Source organism: Cibotium barometz, chromosome 9 (genome assembly GCF_041138505.1).
Source record: "Cibotium barometz isolate CiBa-2024 chromosome 9, ASM4113850v1, whole genome shotgun sequence".
NCBI classification, from domain to species: domain Eukaryota; kingdom Viridiplantae; phylum Streptophyta; class Polypodiopsida; order Cyatheales; family Cibotiaceae; genus Cibotium; species Cibotium barometz.
Window position 1 is genome coordinate 32,002,158 of NC_141054.1, and position 25,251 is coordinate 32,027,408.

A 25,251-nucleotide genomic window follows, 5' to 3' on the forward strand; every position below is an offset into this window, starting at 1 on the left:
GACCAGCCTAGGATCAGAGCTAGGGATACATGTGCTAATCTAGGATTATGGTTATGAATAACCCAATATTAGGGTTAAGGGCTTAGCGAGGGCGTGGGGATGGGAGGGTTCACACGTCGGTTTTGGCAAGAAAGCCATGGTTTTTTTTGTATGGATGTGCAGGAAAGTAAGAAAGGGAGAAAGCGTATGGTTGCGAGCAGTTCTTCTTGTGTGCAAGGAAAGAGATTGTGCCTCTCTTCGCCCCTTGGTTTTGCCCATGTTTGGTAGACAAGATTGGTGAAGAAGCTGGCCGGGAAAGCGAGGAGCAGCAGCCAGCTGGTGTCTTGGCGAGGAATCGTCATGTGGCAAAGGGCAGCAGGTTAGGCTAGCCCGTATGAGTGTCAAGCGTGGATGTATTGGTTACAGCTGGTCTCCACAAGACAACCAAGATGGGCTAGCCAAGGTGGCGGCGAAGGCGGCCAGGCCCCATGGTAGTTGGGGGCCCAACGGCGGCCAAGAACAGGCCTCAAGCGGCCTTGTCCCAAGCAGCCAGCCCTAAGCAGCCGAAGTCCCAAAAAAGTGGGCCTTAGGCCAGCGCATTGGCGGCCAGCCTAGGCACTGACAGGCCGGCCAGCAGGGGCAGTGCGCACAGCAGGGTATGCAGGGCAGCCAGGCAGGCCATGCACGTGTGCATGGCAGTGGGCAGCAAGTCAGATGGCTACATGTGTGCCATAGCATGTTGTACAAGGGTGCAGCCACGCCAGGACAACGAATCTGTCACCATTTGGTCCCTTCACCAGTTTTTATCAGTGTTTTGGGGCAAGCCCATACACAGAGCAGAACCAAGGTGAGAACGGGGATTTTCCACAGAAGAAAGCAGAAGCATTCACTCGCAAAGTTTGGCTTGAAAGATGGCTACAGAACATGAGCAACATCGGTAGTGTGACTTATAAGGTTTGTAAGTCAACAGGTTCACACATCATTAGACTTTACCATCCCCACTCCTCCCATACGAGCCGACCACACATGCCTCTTCTTCACAATCTCATGCCCCATCTTAGCTCCCACCCCCCCCCCCTACCACTAGCTTCACCTTCATCCATTTCCATCATGATCTTGACTGGACCACCTCTCCCGCCAAATCTCAGCCCTGGACTTACCCCTCCCTTATCTCCATCATCACACCCAACTCTCCAATAGTTTGTATGATGAATAATGCAAAACCACCAGGATTCATCTCTTACGCAAGAGGGAACATGAGACTCTCTTTAACCGAGGATAACTCAGAAGCTTGGCGCATTCTTGAGGAAAAGAACCCCCACCCCTATCACAAACCCTAGCCTCTAGGAAGCCTATGCACGACAGTTGTATGATGTGCTTGACCACAAATGTCACATTCCTCGGTCCACATCATCTTACCTCTTTGATGCTCTCAATATTACTAGGGCTCTTAAAAGCTGCATAATAAGAGCAAAAGATCATGAGGATCTACGCATGGAACACTTTGCCCATGGGCACCATGTTCTGGCTCCCATTCTTGCAAGTCTTTTTAACACAGTACTTTGTTCAACACCATCGTCCCCATCCACAAAGCAGGAGACACCACAGACCTGCGTAATTACAAGACTATCATGATTGGCCACACAGTGGCCAAGATATATGGGGCAGTACTAGAGGACATGATGAGCTCTATGGCAGAGAGGATGGGACACAGAGCATTAGGCTAGGCAGGCTTCAAGAGAAACTTCTCCACGTTGGACCACATCGTTACTTTACCGGCTATCAAAGAGGAGGTGAGGTCACGGGAAGAGACATGTGTATTGTTGCTTTGTGCACTTCTGCAAAGCCTTTTGACTCCATACCCCAATCCAGTTTGATATCACACCTGCAGGAGCTCCAGTTCTCACATGAGATGATCTGGGGTGCGATGGCACTATATGAGGCAGTACTTGGCCGAGTACATGCACTCAGTACTTGGCCGAGTACATGCACTCAGTGGACTCTCAAGAGATATATGTAGCACTATTGGGTTAAGCAGGGCTCTCACTTACACTCTTCAGTCCATACATTGATCAGATTGTAGTCTTTATGGTGGACAGTTTTTGGGGTGAAGGCTCACCACTTAGTTTTGCCCAAATTAACTGTAAGGTCTCTCCTTGCAAAATCTGTCCAATGCATCCAAGTGTTTCTCCAAGCCCTCGGCTGAATCTGAGATCAAGACAATGTCATCCACATATAGCTCACCTTCATGTGTTGCATGTTTGTGGGAGAGATTAGAGAGTGAAATATCATTACCTTTTGATGAGAGGAGGGAGATGAGGTTGTGGGAGAGCTAGGGGTTTTGCCAAGGAGGGATGTGCAAAGAGGTATATGAGAAGAGGGAAATAAGGGTTGGGGGATATGACAAGAGGGAGATGAGAGATGAGGTGAGGGTTGAGTAGGAGGTGAAGTAATGAGAGGTGTAGGCAATTGGTGAAGTCATGAGAGGTGTAAGTAAAGACTCAACGCTAGGTTGAATTGTTAAACCTTGATCTTGTCTTCTACCAAGCAACTAAGTTGGAAACTAGACTTGTGAGGAGATCTTATAGGATGAAGCAACATGAACTCCTTCATAGCTTTGACTTCTCAAATTGGATTTTAGGTGACCAGGTTGGTTCCTAGATCAATTTTCATTATTCAATTCCATGAATAGTGATTGAACCCACTCTTAAAATTGTGACTAGCACATTAAGCTAGACCGCAACAAATTATATTAACCTTCAAGGAAATCATGGAAAGAGAAAAGCTTAAAATTGGATGTTTGATGGTTGTTCATATAAATAGTATAACTTTGGATAAAGTAATTCAATTCCTCAAAAGGGACTTGAAAAGTGTTTTGAGAAGCCTTAAAAGGAAAAAGAGATATTGGGCTGTCACGTGTTGAAAAACCTTGTGGGGCCCTAAAAAGATCGTATGGAAATCAAATGCTTGAGAGAGAGTTATGATGTTGGAGAAGATGAAATTTCTTTACGAAGTTTTCTGTTTTGATAAAGAATGTTTTTTTCTCGATATAAGTATGTTGCTGTTTTTAATATTTTTTCTCAATACAAGTATATTGTTGTTTAAGAGAGTTACGATGCCAGATTTCCCTAAGTGGCAGTAGAGGTGGATCCCCTTATGGAAGTGGAATTGTCACCCTCAGCGGTGAAATTGGAAATTATCACCCATGAGTGCATCCTCATGGGGACTGTCTGCCAAGGCCAAGCCCTTCCTTGGTACATCAGAAGGGCTATGTTGACATGTGCACCTTGAGTGGTGGCCATGATTGACTGTCTACCTAGGTTAGGACCCCCTAGCTAGTCATATGGAACCTATCACCAATGAGCCCCGTGGTGGTTACAGATGCCCTCTTTCAGACCGTCACTTACATTCAGAATGTACTCTTGACAGAGACCACCTTCCGCGCCTAGCACTGGAGTTCTCTATGCAGTTACATCACAAGAGGGAGACAGAGCGGTTCGGATGGTTTCATGCACCTGGCATATAGATGCACCATCTCCCCCCATTTCAGTACAGCCTGGATTCCCTGTACTAGTTCAACCGGATCATCCGGTTAGTTCTACTCGGACTACAAATACATCGGCCGTGAGTGTCCCCATCAGAGATTGGTAAGGAATGTAAGTTTGAGATACCGAGATACATACATGTGCACATGTCACATGCTATGCGTATCGCAATTGGCCAGATCAAGGTATCCTCCCACCGCCTTAGGGTAGACACGCCGAGGATATCTCATGGGAGGAAAGGATATGTAAAGTATGTACCTGATCACGGCATATCTCACTCTAAATAGGATCATCTGCTCATTACATGTACATACACACTAGTGCTAGATGTTTTCTTTTTACCTTTTCTTTCAGTTTTCCATGGCTCGGTATGTCCATGGTACCATTGTATCACTTTTGGTCTCATAGACCCTTGGTGTCTTTTGTAGATGTTAATATTACTTTCTGTATCTCTTTCTCTCTCTCTCTCTCCACACACACACACACACACACACGGGCGCGCATACACACATGCATGTGCGTAGTAGAAACCATGAAACCTGTTCATAGTCGGCCCTGATTGGTTCTAGCTCTGCAGTGGGTGGAGCAGCTTCGATCTCGGCAAGGACTGTATATCCAAGGTTTTGTGCACCCCAGCGAAGGAATTTACGCAAGTCTGTTTTGCTTACACCTCCTATGGGATTAATATCTGCTGAGCTGCAGTCATACTGAACACCATTCAATGTTACAATTCGATCAATGCAAGTATTGCTAAAATTTCCAATTTTCACAAATTCTTAGGCTGTGAAACTGATGCCCAGTTGTTCATCTGCACTTCCTTCCACATTGCAATACACATCCAAAAGAAATTCAAACACTAGAGTTTCCCACCTTTGTTAGGTAACCACGTAGAGCCTCGTCAACATTTGCACTCCCAAGAACAAGGAAAAACCCAGGTTTGCTCCGGACCCATGGCATTAATGATGCCAGCATGAAGGCTATAACCATACGAATGCGGGCTTGGATGTTCTGCAATGCAAGATTCTCAACTGTGCTTCCACCATCCACCTACATATTAGTCAAATGAAGGAAGAACCTCGCAGAATAAGTGAGTATCGAGGATAAGTTGTGTGGCTATGATCAAAACATGATTTCACTAACTTAACCAGATGAACGCATACAAAGGTACCTAGCTTTGGTACCCACCTTATACTGTAGAGTTTTCCCTGTTATTGATTTGAAGAGGAAAACCAGTGCAGAGACAACAGCATCAATCTTCAAGTTCATGTGAGATGCCCCGATCTGTCTTGCTAGGCCTTCTGCACGACTGCGAGTATTTTCTGAGCTATCATACAAAGAAATGGAAGGGGGGGTGGTTTGTTATTATACGAAGCTCATGCATTGCCCATTGTCAAAAAGCAGCAGCTCATTATAGAGCTTGCTGCAAATCACTTAAGACAAGTATGCCTGCATACTCACCTGTTTTCTGAACCCATGTAAACTGTTTGAAGTATTCTGCTTGCTAACTCTCTTGGATCATTTGGGAGTTCTTGTTCATCATAACGGCCGATCCTTTTTGCATCAGCCTGCACCTGTGCATCCCCTTCCGATACAGCTGAAGGAAAATGAATGTGTAGGTCAAATAAAATTAGTGCATAAATAACAAGCAAATTGGTTGCATCCATATCAGCATACTAGCATAGCAATGCTCCTTACCCTTGGCAACTAATTGGCACATGCACCCGACAATTGCAGCAACAGAGGAACTGTCTGCTCCACCTGAAAGTGGCAACAAAAAACCTGTTGCTCCACTGCGACGCAAGTAATCCCACAGCCAACAAGCAGGCCCTAAAGCTATCTCTTCTTCTGGAAAATGGTACTTGACCTGTGAAAAAGAAAATGAATAGAAGACTCGCAAAAGGTCTCTCTCTCTCTCTCTCTCTCTCTCTCTCTCTCTCGGGCCAGTACAGAGAGCTCTCACCGACTTCTTCCATACCAGCACTCCGAGGGCCGATCCACCATACCCAGACCACAGGCTAGTGCAGAAGCTCGGCCAAGAGGTGTGACACTCGACAAAGCCACTAAGTTATGCAGAGCTCGACGCCCCAGACCCCATGGCCCTCGCCCACAACGCTGAAGGAAGAGATATATGCCCGATTGAAGGGAGAAATGCAAGCCCAAGTACGGGTTGAGATGGAATTAGCCTAAGCCTTGATGCACACGGAAATGAAAAAAGAGATGCAGAAATGGAAGGATGACATGCTCCGGGAGATTGGCACAACGGTTGCATCGTACAAAGGCACCTTGAAGACATGTATGGCTGACCGTGAAAAAGACATCACAGAAATGCAAAACACTTCGGAATCATGTAAGGAAAAAGTGGCTGCGGGTGAGAAGGAAATGCATTCATTGGCTGAAATTGCCAGTGCCACAAAGAAACAAATTGAGGAAGTAAGCCCATGGATTGAAGTAGTAAAGAACCAGAACGATACACCAATCAATAAAGTAGAGATGATGAATGCTACATTGGAAGAGGAAGCCAAGAGACAGGCACGTCCCTTACATGTACGCAACTTTCAAACACAGTGATATTGCTATGTATATGGAGACCCATCAGTGCGCAAACAAGAGGCTTCCTGACGTGCGGGGTTACAGATGGGAATAATTGTTTCACCCTCAGCCACGCACAATGGGAGGTACCGGAGGATCTGGAGGGGTGGCAGTACTTTTCAACGAGGAGCTTCGTGACAAAATACATGTGGTACATAGAGATGCAGATGTGAGGTACATGTGGGTCCGAGTATGCAGAGAGGGGCTCTGCGAGGTATATGTGGCCGTATGCTACTTTCCCCCAGCCAAGTCCAGGTTTGCACCATCAGGAGAGTCACCCTATACGCCACTATATGATGATATCATGAGGTTTGCCAGCATGGGAGATATATTACTATTGGGAGACTTTAATGCACATGCAGGCACAAAATAGACAGAGTTGTATGATACTCATGAGGCTATGTACCGAGAGATCACGACAGAGGATGTAGGGTTGCAGAGATCAGCACAGGATGAGGGGGAGATTACAGATTATGGCAGGCATTTTCTCACACTCGGGAGTGCACATGGGTTGGTCATATACAATGGCCTATCAAGATGGCAGGGATCAGATGCTCTCACATGCTGGAACTGTAAAGGGGGAGCGAGCACAGTGGACTACTTGATTGGAACTCCTTCATTGATACCTGATGTGCGGGATTTCACGATTTCTAGTCGGCCCATTAGCATAGCAACCGACCATGCATACCTGAGTTTCACACTAGTAGGTAGATCCCCGAGAGATGGGCCAACCACTCATCTACCTAGGTACCCAAGATATCAGTTTACACGTGAGACAGCTGGGGTTTACCGAGATGCAGTACCTGATGGCTTGTTTGCTTTAGACCCACATAGCTCTTTGGATGAGATTACGAGAGGATTGGCAAGTGTACTACATGCATCCGCCTCATATGTGTTTCCCTGCACTATGATCCCTTCCACACACACACCCCTAGCACTGCGCCACAGAACAGACAGGAGATCGAGCCATGATGTACCTAGACAGAGGATCCTAACAAATTTCTTCAGCACCAGCACCAGCACCAGTAGCCCAGCCCACACACCTCCTGATACCTCCTCCATCGGGCCATCACGACACCAGCCACGCTCCTAGGGAGTCACCATTGATAGAGCAATCATCTTATGTCGTGCTCATCGGCCATGCCCACCAAGATCCCGACCACGGCATCCTCACCATCGCGAGATCAGAGCCATTATTGCTCAGCATCGGAGGCGCCTACCTCGCTTCTACGACCTCTCCATTCTAGACAGCCCCGTAGCGGAGATATTTGATCTGAGGAGAGGGCAGCACTTCAATTGATCAGCATACATGGATCTACTTGATATACATTTTCCAGTATTTTCTACTCATTATCATCTAGGAGTCTTACTCACAGTTCTTCCAACTGTAAGATAGTCAATTTATTGTACTTTTCAGTTTCATTTGGTTGTTCTCTTTGATGAGTCACCAACTTCAGATGTACTCTCAGTTTTGGTCTCATAGGCCATCATGGCCTCTTAGAGACATTAATATATCATATCATTTCATTTCTCTCTCTCTCTCTCTCTCTCTCTCTCTCTCTCTCTCTCTCTCTCTCTCTCTGGATTCCGCTGTTATTGTATGCTGATGATATTGTGTTGATCTCAGATTCTCCAGAGGGGATGCAGCGTCATTTGGATGCATTGCACACGTTTGCACAGGACAGCGGATTGTCTGTTAACCTTGGTAAAACCAAGGTGATGGTGTTAACACCACAGCACAGTGGGTTAGGAGGTCAGCACCCACCTTTACATATGGTCAGGAGACAATGGAGTATACAGATGCATATACTTACCTTGGTGTGGTTTTTAGTGGCCCACTATTTTCCTTGAGGAGAGCAGCAGAGACCAGATTGACTAGAGCTTATGCAGCATTGGGGAGACTAGAGAGGATGTGTTCGCAGGTTCAGTTTCAAGAACCTCGAACAAAGCTCTGGCTCTTTGACACTTTGGTCACTTCAGCCATGCTGTATGGAGTGGAGATATGGGGAGCCTCAGTGGATCACCACAGCCGAGCTGGTAGCACTGATGGATGGAGATGCATGGAGAGGCCCTTGGTTTCTATGATTTCCCGCATAATTAGGGCCAAGGCCTCCGTACCACATGATATTATCCGTGCAGAGATGGCTGCCCCCCCATTGGTAGTAGAGGCACTCACTCAATCAGTCTCCTTTATACATAGCACTTGGGCTCTCCCTAGAGACAGATATGCTCGCTTAGCCCTGGAGTCTTCACGACAGTTGGCATCACAGGGAGACGGATCATGTTGGTATGCACAGATGACAGCTTGGTTCCAACTGCATGGCTTTAGTATGGACAGGCTACCTCCATTTCAATACTCCCTGGATGCACCCTCCCTCTCTCTCACACGGGCAGAGATTACCAGACTTATCAAGTAGGACTTGACTCAGCTGGACACTAGGAGGACATGGATACAGCCGACACACGAGCTTGGTATACGAAGATGGCTTTCTATAGAGATCATCTTCTCCAGCTCACGAAGGATGGGTTTGTGATTAGACCCAGCTACATGGATACTCATCTTTCTCATGGGGTACGGTGTGCTATTGGTCAGATGCGCATCCTCACACCAGCTAGAGATTGAGACTGGCAGATTCAGAGGAGTACCAGCTGAGGCCAGGATTTGTCAGTTGTGCCAGATGGAGCCAGAGACAGAGTTACATTACATATGTCACTGTTCAGTATATTATGAGATACGAGGCCGTTTTCACTGCCTGTTCCAGAGAGGGTTTCGGACCACTTTCCAGAGTCATGAGATACCAGGATCAGAGATGCCTCGGATTATACTTGCTGGAGCTGCGTAGACATAGAGAGGGTCTCTTGAGAGGGAGGGGATCAGAGAGGGAGAGACACCTACAGAGGCAGATTACAGACTTCTTTCGACTAGAGATTGAGCAGTCAGGCCAGCAGGCATTGCAGCTAGCCCCAGAGTATAGCCGCACCAGAGGTACACTGATTGATCGAGCTATAGAGCTGGGGCGGTCCAGGCGCCCCAAGATGAGAGGCCCATCTCGACACCAGCGGAGACTACAACAGAAGATCAAGACCATACTAGCACGGCATGGGAAACGTCCAGTCAAAGTACTCACCATGGAGGACATTGAGGATATCCGCCATCAACCGATGAGAGACAACTTTGGATAGTGATGTATATGGTGCTTACCTTTGTTGCTAGAGTTTTCCTTCCCAGATGTTATCCATTAGGAGCTCCTAGTACCTTACTTTTCCTCATAGTTGTTGTTTCAATTTCAGTTAGTTGTTTAGTTGTTTTAGCTTTTCTTACACAGACATTGTCTCAGATCCACCAATTGTTGTAACCTTTTTGGTCTCATAGGTCATTTTGGCCTTTTGAAGACGTTAATATATCATTTCATTTCATTTTCATTTCTCTCTCTCTCTCTCTCTCTCTCTCTCTCTCTCTCTCTCTCTCCATCGCCTATGTATCACATATTACACCCCCATTATGGTACTGGTTGGAGCTAGACAGATCTGCATTGCATTCTTGTATACCCTACGCATATAGGTTGCATACTGAGCCTCTAGCAATAGTGCTCCATCCATCACACCCCCCCACTAGCTCAGTACTTTCATAGTTTATTTCATGTTCATTTTGTCCTTTTTTTCTGGACATCCAGAGGACATTGACAGTTGTACATTGATTTGTCTCATAGGTCGAGTTCGGCCTCGAGTAGACGTTAATACAGCTTTCTTTCTTTCTTTCTTTCTCTCTCATGGATGATGTACCTCATGGATATGATGTAACCTTTTGGTCTCATAGGTCATTTTGGCCTTTTGAAGACGTTAATACAACTTTCTTTCTTTCTTTCTTTCTCTCTCGACGCCCCAGACCCCATGGCCCTCGCCCATGGCCACGCCACCACAGGAGGATCCGGGCCATCATATCCCATCATCGCAGGACCTTCTCGCGCCAGCTTAGTTTTACCACCTTGGGCACCATGTCACAGCGGCCCATGAGGGATGTATTAGGGTGATATGAGAGCTCTCTGCTCATGTACCTAGATCAGATTTTGAAGTTCTAGATTTTTGTTATCTTTCTTTATTACTATTTTGTACCCAAGATGATGTATCTCATGGATATGATGTAACCTTTTGGTCTCATAGGTCATTTTGGCCTTTTGAAGACGTTAATACAACTTTCTTTCTTTCTTTCTTACGAGCCATGATGTACCTAGACAGAGGATCCTAACAGATTTCTTCGGCAACAGCACCAGCACCAGCGGCCTAGCCCACACACCTCCTGATACCTCCTCCATCAGGGCACCAGCCACGCTCTCAGGGAGTCACCACTGATAGAGCAGTCATCTTATGTCCTGCCCGTCAGCCACGTCCACCAGGATCCCGACCACAGCATCCTCACCATCGCCAGATCAGAGCCATTATTGCTTGGCATCGGAGGCGCCTACCTCGCTTCTACGACCTCTCCATTCTAGATAGCCCCATGGCGGAGATATTTGATCTAAGGAGAGGGCAACACTTCAACTGATCAGCATTCATGGATCTACTTGATATACATTTTCTTGTATTTTCTATCATCTAGGAGTCTTACTTACAGTTCTTATAACTGTAAGACAGTCAATTTATTGTACTTTTCAGTTTCATTTGGTTGTTCTCTTTGATGAGACACCAACTTCAGATGTACTCTCAGTTTTGGTCTCATAGGCCATTATGGCCTTGGAGGATGGTGAAGCCTTATGCAAACAAATGGGAATACTAGGCGCCCTCCCCTTCATGGAAGCCTGGCACATGGGGAAGAAACCTAGAAAGGAGAGGCCTGTCTTCCTAAAATTTAAAGATGGAGAAACACGCACAACCTTCTTGCAAAAGAGGGCCACACTGAAAGAACCAAGATCTACCTAGGAGATGACCTCACACCCATGCAGGTGGAGCAAAGATGGGCGGGAATGGTACAAGTGATGGAGGCCCGAAAAGCCGGAAAGTGGGCTGTATACAGAGAGGGGTGGGTGACTATCATGGAGCGGCGCTCTACACAACGATGCGTGACCTATGGGACCACACTAGAGATTGCAGTCTGGAACTACAATGGAGCTCTGCGCAGTTCGGAGACATGCAAAGGACACATTTAGAGGGCATGAGATGATCCTTTACACAGAGACACACCAGTGCCAAAGGAGCCAGCTACCTGAGGTGAGGGGATCTAGAAGGGAGTCCGTCCACTGTCCACAGTCCCATATAGTAGGAGGCACTAGAGGCTCGGGAGGAGTGGCCATACTCTATAGGGAGAAGCTACAGCATGTGATATAGGTGATCAGACGGGATGAGGATCCACAATTCATATGCATGACGATCGGTACACACAGAGCCCATGACATCTACCTTGCGGTGTGCTACTTTGAACCATCTACATCCAAATATGCCACTAGTGGGGAGTCCCCATACCTGCCACTATATGATGATATTATGATATTCTCAAAACTAGGGGATATCCTCCTTGCTCAAGACTTCAATGCTAGTACTGCCACTACACAAGGCACCCAGATGATCCCATATATCAGGAGATAGACATTGTGGGCATGTAGCTGGAGCGGACATCAAAGGACATGGTGACCTACACAGAGTAGGGGGAGTACTTTATTGCCCTTGGTGGGGCTCATGGACTAGTCATTTACAATGGCCTAGCCCAGTGGCCTGGTTCCAGCTTCTTCACCTACTACCCCTTTAGACATGGAGCCAGTACAGTGGACTATTTGATGGGATCTCTCTCCTTGATACCGCTCATTTCAAACTTCACCATCTTACTCCGCCCCATTGGTGTGGCAGGTGATCATGCCTACCTAGCCTTCTCCTTTATGCCAGTACACCACTCATCCATCTACCTTACCACGCCATCACCACCTGAGATACCACTTCACCGGGGAGACCTCCTCGGTCTACTCTGATCACATCTTCTACATCATCTCCGACCTCGACCCACACATCCCACTTGATGAGCTTACCACACAGCTTGCAGCCTCCCTTCACACATCCGCTGCAGCCGCCTTTCCACACACCAGAGCCACTCCCTGACCGCCATATGGGACTGTTCCACAGAATAGTTGATGTGCTGAGGAATGCCAAAAGACCCGTGCCCACCTGCAGCAGGAGATTGCTCTAAGCTCCACCACTCAACAGCATGCACGAGTGACCTTCCGGCGCCTCCGCAGAAAGAAGCGTGCCTACCTAGCCACACTTGAGCAAGAGCTATACCAGTTGTTTTTGGGACAAGACTGCAAGGAGGCCTGGAGGCTCTTCTAGGATCATCGCACACCGACTCCGATTACCTCGCCCAATGCTTGGCATACCTATGCCGCCACCCTTTACCACGTCCCGGACAGCCACCTCTCCCTCACCCACCTGAGCCTCCCCCCCTCCCTTCCTCCTCCTTCCACTTGAGTATGGTTAAAGATGCCATTGACAAGATGCAGAATGGGAGAGCACAGGATCATGATGGGCTGCTTGCCGAGCATTTCTCCCATGCCAGGGATGTGTTGGTTCCACTTTTGGTTCATATGTTTAACAAGGCAGTATTTCCCGACAGTTGGTCCTCCAATACCATTGTGCCCATTCTTAAGGCAGGTGACCCCATGGACCCCGGCAACAACAATAATATTATGATTGGTCACACATTAGCCAAGATTTATGGATCGATCTTGGAGCATGAGCTCAGCAAATGGGCCAAGGAGCAGAGACTCAGAGCACCAGGGCAAATAGGTTTTCGGATATGGCACTCCACACTGGATCACATTTTCACATTACGGGGCTTCATTGAGGGGACAGCTCATGGGCATCACATATATTGTTGCTTTGTGGATTTCCGCAAGGCTTTTGACACCATCCCACGGGCCAGATTGATGAGGAGACTGCAGGATATGGGAGAACCAGCAGATATGCTTTGGGGGATCCTCACACTGTACGAGTCTATCACTGGCAGAGTACGGGCCCCAGAGGGGTGACTCAGATGTCATACACAGCACTATCGGAGCAAAACAGGGCTGCCCCCTGTCTCCTACTCTCTTTGGGCTATACATTGATGAGATATCTAACTACATCAATAGACAGGGAGGACTAGGAGCACAGTTGGCAAGTGTCAGCTGTGACATACAAGAGAGGTATATGATGGGTGGAAGCCGATGGAGAGGCCACTAGTGACGATGATCTCGCACATGATCAGGAGTAAGCCTTCAGTGCCACATGAGATTGTGTGAGCGGAGATGGGGGCTACCCCTATCGTGACAGAGGCTCTTTTCCAAACAGTGACATACTGGTACAGATTATGGGAGCTCCCACTAGATAGATACCCCCGGCTTGCCCTAGAGTCCTCGAGACAGTTGGCACTTGATGGAGACACGCAGTGTTGGTATGCACAGGTGAGCACTTGGTTTGGTATGCATGGCATGCACATGGGGGCACTCCCACAGCATAGAGGCCCCTTCCTTTGATCTCAGCCGCACAGAACTGAATAGGGTGATCATGAAGGACATTGTGAGATTGGATACTTGGAGGACCTGGCTTCCACCCCTCCAACTCCTAGGGACAAAGATGGCTTTCTACAGAGACCATCTTCTTCACATGACGGAGGACAGCTTCATCATACGCCCGCACTACATGGATACACATTTCTCATTCGGGGTGCGGTGTGCGATTGGACAGATTTGCACCTCATCCCACCACTTGAGCGTGGAGACAGCTAGATATGGGCCGAGAGTAGCTGCACCAGAGGACAACACATGCCAGCTTTGCCATACAGAGGCTCATCATATATGTAGATGCCCAATATACTATGAGATCAGGGAGAGATTCCACTGCCTCTTCCGAGAGGGATTTGGACCACTTACTAGGATCATGGTTTTTCCAGGCCAGAGATGCCTGGGGCTCTTTCTTCTGGAGCTTCGCAAACACAGGGAATCCCTACTACAGCCCAGATCACCTGCACCCGCCCGAGGACCGGCAGAGAGAGCTCTCACTAACTTCTTCCAGACTAGAGCTCCGAGAGCAGATCCACCCACTCCTCTCGACCTCCAAGCTGATGCAGGAGCTCGGCCGAGAGGAGTGACATTAGACAGAGCCACCTAGCTATGTAGAGCCCAACGCCCCCAACATAGTGGCCATCACCCACGCTCACATCACCTCAAGAGAATCAAAGCCATCATTTCCCACCACCACAGGACTTTCTCCTGCCCTGTTAGCCTCACTACATTGGGTACCATGTCGCAGTGCCCTATGCGAGATATTCTTGGCTGATGCAAAAGCTTGAGGCTCTTTGTTTTTGTTTTTTTTTTTTTTTAACTTTTAGTTTTACTTTCAATACCGTGATGATGTATTCCATGGACATGATGTAACATTTTTGTCTCATAGGTCATTTTGTCCTTTTGAAGACGTTAATAAAACTCTCTCTCTCAAGACAGTGCAGGACAACACCAAGAAATTACTGGGCGAACAAAAGAAGGTTCTGGACAGGGTTCTGAACCAACATGAAAAACAGTTGGAAGGCCTCCGCAAGGAGATACAGGGAAAGAACAATAAGATTGAAGAACTGACAGCCCAAGTAAACCACTAGGAAGAGGTGATTCAGATGTTGAAAGAGACCCAGCTGCAACAAACAGGAATGCCAGAGACTTCCCCAATGATAGGGGAACTCCGGGCAGAAATGGAAGCCCTAAAGGCTACGTTCAAGGACCATACAGTGGAGGAAGGGGAACTGAATATTCAGGAGGGTTTAAGGAATGACTTGGAGCAGTTGAAAGCTGTGAGTGATAAGCTGCGGGAAGAACTGCAGACCACTAAGAAAGATTGGGTGGAGGTGCTGAAGAAGCACAAACCCCCGCAGAGAGCATCATAGATGAGACTCTCAAGGAGGAGAAACGCAGGAAGGATAGGGCCCTCCATGTGCGAGTATGGGGGCTACAAGCGGGGGCTTCCCCAAAGGATGCCATGACGCTTTGCCAGATGCTAGGAGTGGACGGGATCGCCCACCCGCCCCCCCCTTTTGCAGATACATGGAGGGCAGGAAAGGATATGACACGAGAGCAACCCCTCATCATTAGATTCCCTGATGCCACCAGCAAACAGGCCTTCTTAGACAGGCGGGCTGCCCTCAAGGGCACACAGGTGTACATGGGATATGATCTCACTCCAGCACATGTGGCACACCAGCGTGAGGCGATGGTGACTGTTCATGAGGCCCGCAGAGCAGGCAAGTGGGCTATCTACAGAGATGGTAGAGTCATTATCACTGAGCGCCGTCCCAAATAGGGACGCGGGGTCTATGAGACCAAACACCTGGGGTTGGCAGTATGGAACTGCAATGGCATGCTGTGGTCGAAGCTAGGAGGCTTGAGCGAGATTCTCACAGGCAAGGATGTCATTTTTTATACAGAGACTCATCAGAGCCCTGAGAGGGGCTTACCATACATAGCCGGGTATGAGTGGGAGTCAGCTTTTCGAGGCGAGACCCACACATCAGGAGTACGTGGCTCTGGGGGGGGGGGGGGGGGGTTGCTGTCCTTTTTAGATCCCATCTCCGACAGATTCTCAGCATCGTCAGGAAGGACGAGGATGCACGATATCTTTGGGTGCGGCTACAGCTTAGCAGTGACAGAGAGTCATCCACATTGCTGTGTGTTATTTTGCACCAGGCCACTCCCCTTACGCCGCACAACCTGGCCAGTCACCGTACTTACCATTATATGAGGATATCATGGAGTTCTCACAGTTGGGGGAAGTCCTCCTGCTCGGGGATTTCAACGCCAAGATGGGAAGTCAGCAGGTCCCACTACTCAATCTAGACGACCCTATCAAACTACAAGAGCTGGACATCACTGACACAGGGCTGCAACGATCATCACAGGAACGTGAGGAGGTCACAGTGTATGGGTGATATTTCTTAGAGCTGGGAGCTGCACATGGTCTCGTTATCTATAACGGGATGTCGCGATGGCCCTCCTCCAGCACCCTCACCTCCTTCCCTCACTCAAGAGGTACTAGCACAGTGGACTACCTTATGGGATCTCCGGCTTTGGCACACCTTATCCCCGACTTCTCCATTCCGCCACCCCCTTTTGAAGCTGACCATGCCTACCTCTATTTCACTCTTACTTGCACACCACCCTTCCCTCCACCACTCCCCCCATCTCACATTACACTCAGGTCCTCTTTGATCACGAGCTTGACCTTGTTTACTCCAACCACATCTACCGCCAACTCCAGGATGTGGAACCTACTGTCCCCCTATCCACCCTCACAACACAACTCACCACCCTACTCCACACATCCGCCACTGCTTCTTTCATCTGCACGCGGTGGTCTACCGCCAAGCCACCTTGCGGTTCCATGCCCCAGAACTATTGGTATGATGACGAATGTCGGGCCACATGCTCCCGTCTTAAGCATGAGGTACGGATTGGGCAAATCACGAAAGCGCCAAGCACAACGGATTTCTCAACGGCTCACCCAACGCAAGAAACGGGAGTTCTATGCTTGGAAAGAGGATGAGTTATACCGACTTTCTTTAGGGCCGAACTAAAAAGAGGCATGGAGGAAACTCCAAGAACATCGCCCTCCCACACCTATCACCTACCCGGACACATGGCACTCCTATGCACGCTCCCTCTTATCATATCCCCCATCAACCACCCCTACCCCCACCACCAGATCCCCACCCCACCACCTCCACCTTCTTCACAAAGGGTATGGTCCTCAAGGTCATTCGTAGACTACGCAATGGGCGAGCCCAAGATCACGAGGGACTCACTGCCGAGTACATCTCACATAACCATGATACCCTAGCGCCCCTACTAGCCTACATGTTCAATAGAGCCCTTTGTGAAGGATTTCCACCCTCTTGATCCACCAACACCACCACCCCCATCCTCAAAGCCAGAGATCCACTTGATCCTAATAACTACAGGACGATCATGATTGGCCACACATTGGCCAAACTCTATGGATCAGTGCTAGAGGCAGAACTCAGTTCATTTGCAGAGAGCCAGGGATGCAGAGCCTCAAGACGGCTGGCTTTCGGAGGAGCTACTCTACCCTTGACCACATCTTCACCCTCCGTGCCATCATCGAGGGGGGTAGAGCACGGCACCAGAGGATTTACTGCTGCTTTGTGGATTTCCACAAAGCTTTTGATGATGTGCCCCGAGCCCGCCTCTTACACCGTCTACAGGAGATCGGAGTCCCATCTAACATGGTTTGGACCATCATCGCCCTCTATGAGTCCGTCACCGGACGAGTGACAGCCCCAAGAGGTACATCACAGGAGATTTCCAGCACTATTGGGGTGAAACAGGGCTGCCCTCTATCACCCACTCTTTTTGGCCTCTACATTGATGAGATCTCGAGCTTCGTTGATGGATTAGGCGGGGCTGGTCCCACACTGGCAGTCATATTGATCCCCATACTACTTTATGCATATGACATCGTCCTCCTCTCAGACTCAGCCGAAGGGCTTCAAAGACAATTGGATGCCTTACATGACTTTTGCACTCAGCGGGACCTCTCTATTAACCTTGGTAAAACCAAGGTAATGGTCTTCAATACCTCTCGCCCCTTCACATCCAGATTGAGCTTCACATATAGAGGGGATCCTGTGGAGATTGTCTCATCCTATGTCTACCTTGGTGTCACTTTGAGTGGCCCACGCTTTACCATGCTTCCTGCAGCACCTACAAAGGACAGAGTATGCAGATTATGCCACAGAGAGGTAGAGTCAGAGGAGCATTACATATGCAAATGCCCTATATATTATGAGATCAAAGGGAGATACCATGCTTGTTCAGAGAGGGTTTTGGCCCACTTAGCCGAGTGATGGAGTATCTTGATCAGATATACCTAGGACTTTTCCTCCTTGAGCTATACCGACATCGAGAGAGGCTTCTACAGGTGCAGAGCCAGAGATCCCAGCCGTAGATCACCAGCTTCTTCAAGCCTATCAGCGAGCCACATCCCCCTCCCCCTGTATCATCTACCTCCCAAGACGAGGGCTCACACTACAAAGAGCCTCAGAGATCAGAGCTGCCACGAGACCGCGACTACCTGGACATAAACCACTACTACTCCATTAGGCCCTATCTACCCAGATCCAGGCACGATACCGCAGAGCTATGGAGGAGAGAGTCCAGAGGCTACACCAGGGCACAACAGATGTGAGAGTCCTCCTCGCCCCATGCCCCATGTATGATGTACTACACCCCACCATCTCCATTAGTAGTATACCACTTACCATGATTGTACATATATATCATGCTAGACAGTGACTGCATAGTGAGCTGCATATGACTAGGATTAGCTTTTCATTTCAGTTTTTCTTTCCATGATACTTAGGACATGGACTTCTTGTATACAGATTTGTCTCATAGGCCAATCTGGCCTTCCGTAGATGTTAATCTATCTTTTCTTCTCTCTCTCTCTCTCTCTCTCTCTCTCTCTCTCTCTCTCTTTCTCTCTCTCTCTCTCTCATCATTCACAAGTTCAATGCCATGGCCCCCTGGAGACTCCCGAGGCTCACCCTATAGTCCTCCTAGCAGCTAGCAGCAGATGGGCATAGTCATGGTATAGCCGAGTATGCACCTGGTTCATGAGGCAAGGACTCACGATGGATCGCCTCCCCCACTCCAATATGACTCGGACTCCCCATTCATTAGGCTTTCTCAGGATTTTATTGGGACTATACATACAGGATACCTATATCACAACACATGAGCCACTCTCACACAAACGGCAATACTACATGGATACTTTCATGAGGCTTACAGAGGATGGTTTCATACATCTTAACATATACATGTCACATGCCACGCGGATTGCAGTGGACCAGTTGCGGGTGTCATTGCACCACCTAAGGATAGAGACAGGGAGAGCCATGCAGATACCTCGTGAGGAGAGGATATGCACTATGTGCAAATGGGAGGTCGAGTCAGAGGAGCACTTCATATGCAGGTACATCGTATATTATGAGATTCGAGGGAGGTTCCACTGTCTCTTCAAAGAGGGGTTTGGGCCCTTATCGGATATCCACGATCATGGATTAACCAGATCAATGGTTCCTAGGCCACTTCCTACTAGAGCTTCATCACCACAGAGACTCACTGATTAGGGAGTCGAGACCCCATAGGAGACATCCACCCCGGCTCCAGGCGACCATCACTTAGTTCTTCTGACCACGAGAGGACGCCACACCAGCCATGGATGACATACCCACAGCCTCATCGAGCCACACATTCTCGAGTGCCCGACCCCGCCCGACCCCGCTGTGGTGTGACTCTAGACCAGGCCATAGCACTGCAACGAACCCGACGTCCCAGACTCCCTGGACCTCACCAACAACACAAACATCAGCCCCAACTTGAGGAGATCTTGGAAAGGCACAGAGCACAGCCTTCTATAGGTCAACCCCATGCTTGATATCATTGATGGCCCCCTCCTACCGGAAAATCTGCACAGCCTTCTATAGGTCAACCCCATGCTTGATATCATTGATGGCCCCCTCCTACCGGGGAGTTAGCTCCATAGGTTGTATGATGATGATGGTCCCACTTTGTATCATATGGCTCGGATTTGACATTCCCACCTCATAGCTCTCGTCTTTGTTTTCTTTTGTACCATGATGAGATTACATGGACACTATTGGATCACTTTTGGTCTCATAGACCCACAGGGTCATTTGAGGACTTTAATATAACTTTCTTTATTTCTCTCTCTTTCTTTTGAAGACGTTTAATATACCTTCTAGAGTTGCGTAGACACAAGGACGAGCTACTTGGATCACATCAACAGTGTCCAGGCACAGATACCTCGCAGCCTCGGATCACGACCTTTTTCTTCCACATCCGGGAAGCCTCTCGCCACCGCCTGAGAGAGGAACCCACCCACGTCCCCCAACCTCTCAGACGAGTCAGACAGTGCACACAAGTGCCTCTCCGTTTCCCCGGGGTTACCGTAGATGTGTTTTACGGTTTCTACCCGTATTTTAGGGTTTTGCTATAGTTTAAGGTTTCTTTTTCTGCTTTTTAGGGTTCAGCTCCTCTCTCTCTCTCTCTCTCTCTCTCCCCTTTATCTTCTTGATTTTCTTGATCAAGGTTCTTGGTTTTCTTGATATTCTTGATCTTGGTTCTTGGATTGTTTCCATTTCCTCTCCTCTACCCTTCTCCCCTCTTTGTCAAATGGGCCTGAAGGAACAGATGTCGAACGAGATAAACAAGGTGCACACGAGCTTGAAGAGCTTCCTAGCTGACCAGAAAAAGAACATGGACAGAATCCTAAACCAGCATGAGAAACAACTAGCAGACCTCAAGAATCAAGGTGCCTTATTGGAGGAGGAAATGCACAAGGACCTAGGGGCATTCAAGGCAGAATTACGTGCCCAAATGTGCCAAGAAATAGAACGCTTCAAAGAGGAATGCATGGCTAAATGCAAAGAAGACATACAGCTGCTTACGAAGGAAGAGGAAATACCAGCACAAGAAGCCCTAGCAATGGAGATTGCTCCGCTAAGAGAAGCCAAAAAGAAGTTACAAAGGGAGCTAGAGGATGCCAAGAAAGCAATGACAATAGGAATCCAGTTGGGTAGAGGTCACAAAGAAGCATCAACCCGCTGAGACAAACAAGATTATGATGGCAACATTTGAGGAAGAGAAAAGAAGGCAGCACAAGCAATTAAATGGAAGCATCACAGGACTTCCAATGGGGGCCCCTCCCAAATAGGATGGACTAAAACTTTGTGGCATGATGGGGATAGAGGGGACACCATTCACAGATGTTTGGAGAGTGGGCAAAGATTGGACTAGGGAGAGACCACTCCTTTTAAAGTTCAAAGATGCACAAACACGGAAGGCCAACAGTGAGGGAAACACAAAGGGCTCACCCCCAAGATCTACCTTGAGCAAGAACTCACACCATTACAGCTTGAACAAATGAAAATTGGCATGGTAGAAGTCATGGAAGCACACAATGCAGGTAAATGAGCTGTGTACAGAGAAGGTAGAGTTATTATCCTAGATCAGCATCCTAAATAGGGGCACGGGGTCTATGAAGCCACATGCAAGCTGAAAATGGCCCTATGGAATCGCAACATTACAATGTGGTTAGATGCATGAGGCTTTGCTGAGACCTTCATAGGTAGAGATGTCATATTCTACACCGAGACTCACCGGAGCCCAGAGAGAGTATTGGAAATAACAAATCCAAATTGGGGTTTGGAACATGGGTGAGAGGATATTTGTTAGGAGTGGAAGTGGAGCAAAGACAAATCATGTTCCCCCTATGTTCCAAGTTTAACGCGAGGAGATGTCATATGCATCACATAGAGGGATGCAACACATGCAGACTCAAGGGCAGATTTAGGGGTAGGATTGGATCAGACTGTAGAAGATTGAGAGCACAAGCCAAAGAGTAACCTTTTCAAGTTGTTGCATTAACGCACAATAGGAAGGTGTCAGATCTGAGTTTATATTCAGACAAGCATTGTATATATCCATCTTTTGCAATATACAGAGTAGATCATGTCTATCTGATATCTTCTGTGTGTATTTGCAGTTAAAAGATTAGATCATGTGTTTAGTATTAATTAGCATATTAATCAGCATTGATTAGCATTAATTAAGCACGCTTTTGCAATCATGTTACATCTTTCCAGAAGAGTTTGGTGAAAGCTCATACAGGAGAAAACAGGTTTGCAAAATGAACTACCAAAGCTGATGCCAAGCTCCAAGCAGAAGGATTATGGGGGGAAACAAAAAATGGGCTGTCTCAAAAAGAAGACCAACAGGAGAGGTAGTAGGCCAAAGTGGCAAAGGTGGCTGGAATAAAGAGGAGAAAGGATCTGGATATGATCAAGGAGGAACCAGCAGAGACTTGAGGGGGAAAAAGATTGGACAAGACATGCAGAAAACTAATGAGTATAGAAAGAGATGCATGTTCTCTTTGGTCACATGATAAGTTTACAATCAGCTTACGTGGACCTTGGTGAGAGAAAAACAAGCAGTTGAGATCAGTATCACCAGATGTTTCATGAGACTCACCTCAATGGGTAATGACGGAAAACTACCAAAAGAATCATTGTCTTCGCATAACTGTGTGTCCACTTTGATGCAAGGGAGAGGGCATTGCTGGCTGGCTTGCTCTCTTAGGCTGCTAATTGCACCTCTATAGCTTGTCACCTGCATGCACAAACTACCACTGAGAGACAATAAAACCTACTTGAAACAACCAAAGGGACATGCAAACTTTTGATCCAGTGCAACAACCATCTCCAAAAAGTGAACTCAACCAAGGTGTTCGTTTCAAATGGTAAAAGTCACTACAGCCTATGAAGATGCAACCCCCACAATAAACAATCAAGTCAGCACTACTTACAGCATCCAGATCCACAGATGCGGTTAAGACCTCAACATCCCGCAAAGAGAATTGGGAGCCCTGCGCAACAATGTCTCCATTGACCGCAATACATGAGCAGCCATCTGTCAACTTTGCAGAAAGAATCCAAAATCACACCACAGCCAAAATGGAGCCATTTTAATCTTTAAACTGAGCAATTGATGCAACTAAGAAACGCCTATCAGCTTCTGACAAGATCTCTCTTGTAGCATAAAGAGATAACTTTCAAACTCTGCCCCTTGTCCACTGGCATGTAGCCTGGTGGTGAAGGCTTTTGCCTCCCAAGGCAAGAACCTGGGTTCAATACCCACCAGCGTACACCAGCTGGACACGCTATAACAAAAAGAATGAAAAACACCCTACAAGCATACAAAGGTTTACCATAGTAAAGACGGCCACCATCACAACCTTGCTGATTGGCATATACATACACACCACCCGCTTTGCCTGTGGCCCCTCGGATCAGTTCAAGGCGTTTATCCAGCTTTCTAAGTTGATGGTGGCTCCCGCTCCCATTCACAATTATTTCAACACCACGTAATGCAAGGGCGATGTGAGGGGATAATGGTGTGAAGAGCTCTTCACAGGTTTCAATTCCAATGGTCCTTTGAGGGGTTGGGGGATAAACAAAAAGAAAAATGAGAATATATCTAACCCTCATGAGCTAGTATGAAAGTTTTTTTTCACCTCATGAGCTAGTATAAAAGTTCTTTTTCACATGTAAAACATATCTAACCCTCATGAGCTAGTATGAAAGTTTTTTTCACATGTAAAAGAATATCAGTACAAAAATGGGTCAGAGCTGTACGTGTCCGCAACGGAGAGACATCCATCCCCAAAGGGTACCCTTGATTGTGATATGGCCTTTGCAATCATACAAGGAAGCTGAAGTTCTTCCATTTGTTGAGGGTTTTTCCATGCAGAAAACCATCGCAATTCCCTGTAATTACCATCATTTGCCAGGTACAGCTTGGGCCGTATGAGGAGGATGCGGCCATTATGGCAGAACAAGCTGCAATTATAGCGAACTCCGCCATACACCACAGGCATTCCAATAGTGCACAGAATGCCATAAGTAAGATCTGACAGCAAAATATCTTTAAGGCACTCCCACCTGAAACAGTCATAGAGAAATTGGACCATGAGCGTGGACCTTTGTTTAAACTTTATGAGGTTACTCTAAACACACAACCTTCTTTTTGTTTCAGTAAAAAGTTAAGCAATTCAAGCAGCCATACACCTATGAACATAAAAGTTAAGCAATTCAAGCAGCCATACACCTATGAACATACATACGTGCAGGCATAGCATGTGCCAAATCCTTTCAAGTTTTTTCATTTTGCTATCCTATCCAGGAGGATCAAAAGCCTTAAAGATTAAAAGTGACCTTTAAAGCGACAGCAGATACAATACTCTCAAAGCATTCACTATAGATATCAACAATAGAAATTCATTAGCAGCACACATACTAGTTAGCCACTGCTACAGACTTCTTGTTGATTGAATTTGTATCAGTGTCCATGCCTAGTGAGCCGGGGTATGTGCAAATCCAATGATATTAGCAATATCCAGGAATATAGAGCATGCTTGTAAACCTTGCCTAGGGCTGTGGACAGCCCATAAGCAGAACAAAAAGGGGCCAAGGGCCTTAGGGCCACAGCACCGAGGTGTTGCCCCTTAGGGCACCTTTTTGGCCCACAACCAGCTATAAAGCAGGTCGGCCCAAGGAGTAGGCCCAGTCAACCAGCTTACAATCCCTATATAAAGGGCTGTTGGGGTATTTAGCATCCATCTCATGTGGTAAGAGCAGCACCAGGCCCTAATGAGCAAGAGGGCAACAATGCAAGGGCAAACACAAGGCAGTCTGAGGTCCAGAAGAAGGTGATCTACTTCAGAGAAATAGACACACGGATCAGCCCCTCTTTGAAGGCTAATGCAAGCATCTATTCAGTCCAAGCCGGCTTCCTGAGGAAGCAGCACGCTACAACAGTTCCTGAAGCAGCCAAGACAGGTCCATAAGCGGGATACCCAAGGAGAAAATGCAAAATCAATTCAGTCCAGTCCAAGGGCCCAATTCAGCCCCCAGTCCATTCGTCAACAACAGTAAAGAAAATACACCTTCAGGTGGGACCCCTTCAGAGGGTTGTTTGGGACCCAATCCTGTGTACAGTGCAAGTCTCTCTCTCTATCGGTCACTGCTCTTTGCATTCAAGTTAAGTAAAGTTAAGTTGTTCTAATCTGCATAGTTACCAAGAAGATCCTCCAAGATTCCGCATGTAACATTGGTATCAGAGCTTTGCTTGTGAAGCTGTGCAAAGAAGAGCCTGAAATTTTTTCATAGTGGATGGTTTATTGGAGTTCAATGCAAAAGTCAAGAGCCGCCGACTAACAGTTTTCTAGTGGATGGTTTACTTGCACTCCGGAAAGACCGTCCAACCTCCCATTGTGAGTTTGCAAGAGATTAGAGAGCACGAGACACCCAAGGACCCATCCTCATTTACAGAGACAATGCCTGTCAAAACCCCATCGGATCTCCTTGTGGAACGCTCCTGGTACAAGACTCGAAACCTGCAAACAAAACAAACAAACAAGAAGGGGGTGCATGCCTGACTCACCTCCCAACCTTGACAGCCGTGGGCAAGCCCAAATGGCACCCGTTTCTTTGGCCCAGATGCGAAACACGATGCATATGATGTCTCTCTAT

The 25,251-nt window shown here is 47.5% G+C and overlaps 1 protein-coding gene across 3 annotated transcripts in view; it reads right to left on the reverse strand.

The window, feature by feature from the left end:
• The window catches only part of LOC147635470 (carbon-nitrogen hydrolase family protein), a 62,195-nt gene that overhangs the window by 28,623 nt on the left and 8,321 nt on the right, over positions 1-25,251 (reverse strand). For 2 of the 3 annotated variants that reach the window (XM_086802754.1, XM_086802753.1), the window contains exons 3-11: positions 23,356-23,661; positions 22,929-23,152; positions 22,527-22,630; positions 22,193-22,330; positions 5,220-5,388; positions 4,983-5,118; positions 4,710-4,848; positions 4,395-4,571; positions 4,064-4,231 (exon numbers count right to left, since the gene is read on the reverse strand). In XM_086802754.1, the coding sequence (XP_086658880.1) occupies positions 4,064-4,231; positions 4,395-4,571; positions 4,710-4,848; positions 4,983-5,118; positions 5,220-5,388; positions 22,193-22,330; positions 22,527-22,630; positions 22,929-23,152; positions 23,356-23,661 (1,561 nt within the window). The remainder of the gene's footprint in view (positions 1-4,063; positions 4,232-4,394; positions 4,572-4,709; positions 4,849-4,982; positions 5,119-5,219; positions 5,389-22,192; positions 22,331-22,526; positions 22,631-22,928; positions 23,153-23,355; positions 23,662-25,251) is intronic. The other variant, XM_086802755.1, reaches the window with a different exon arrangement.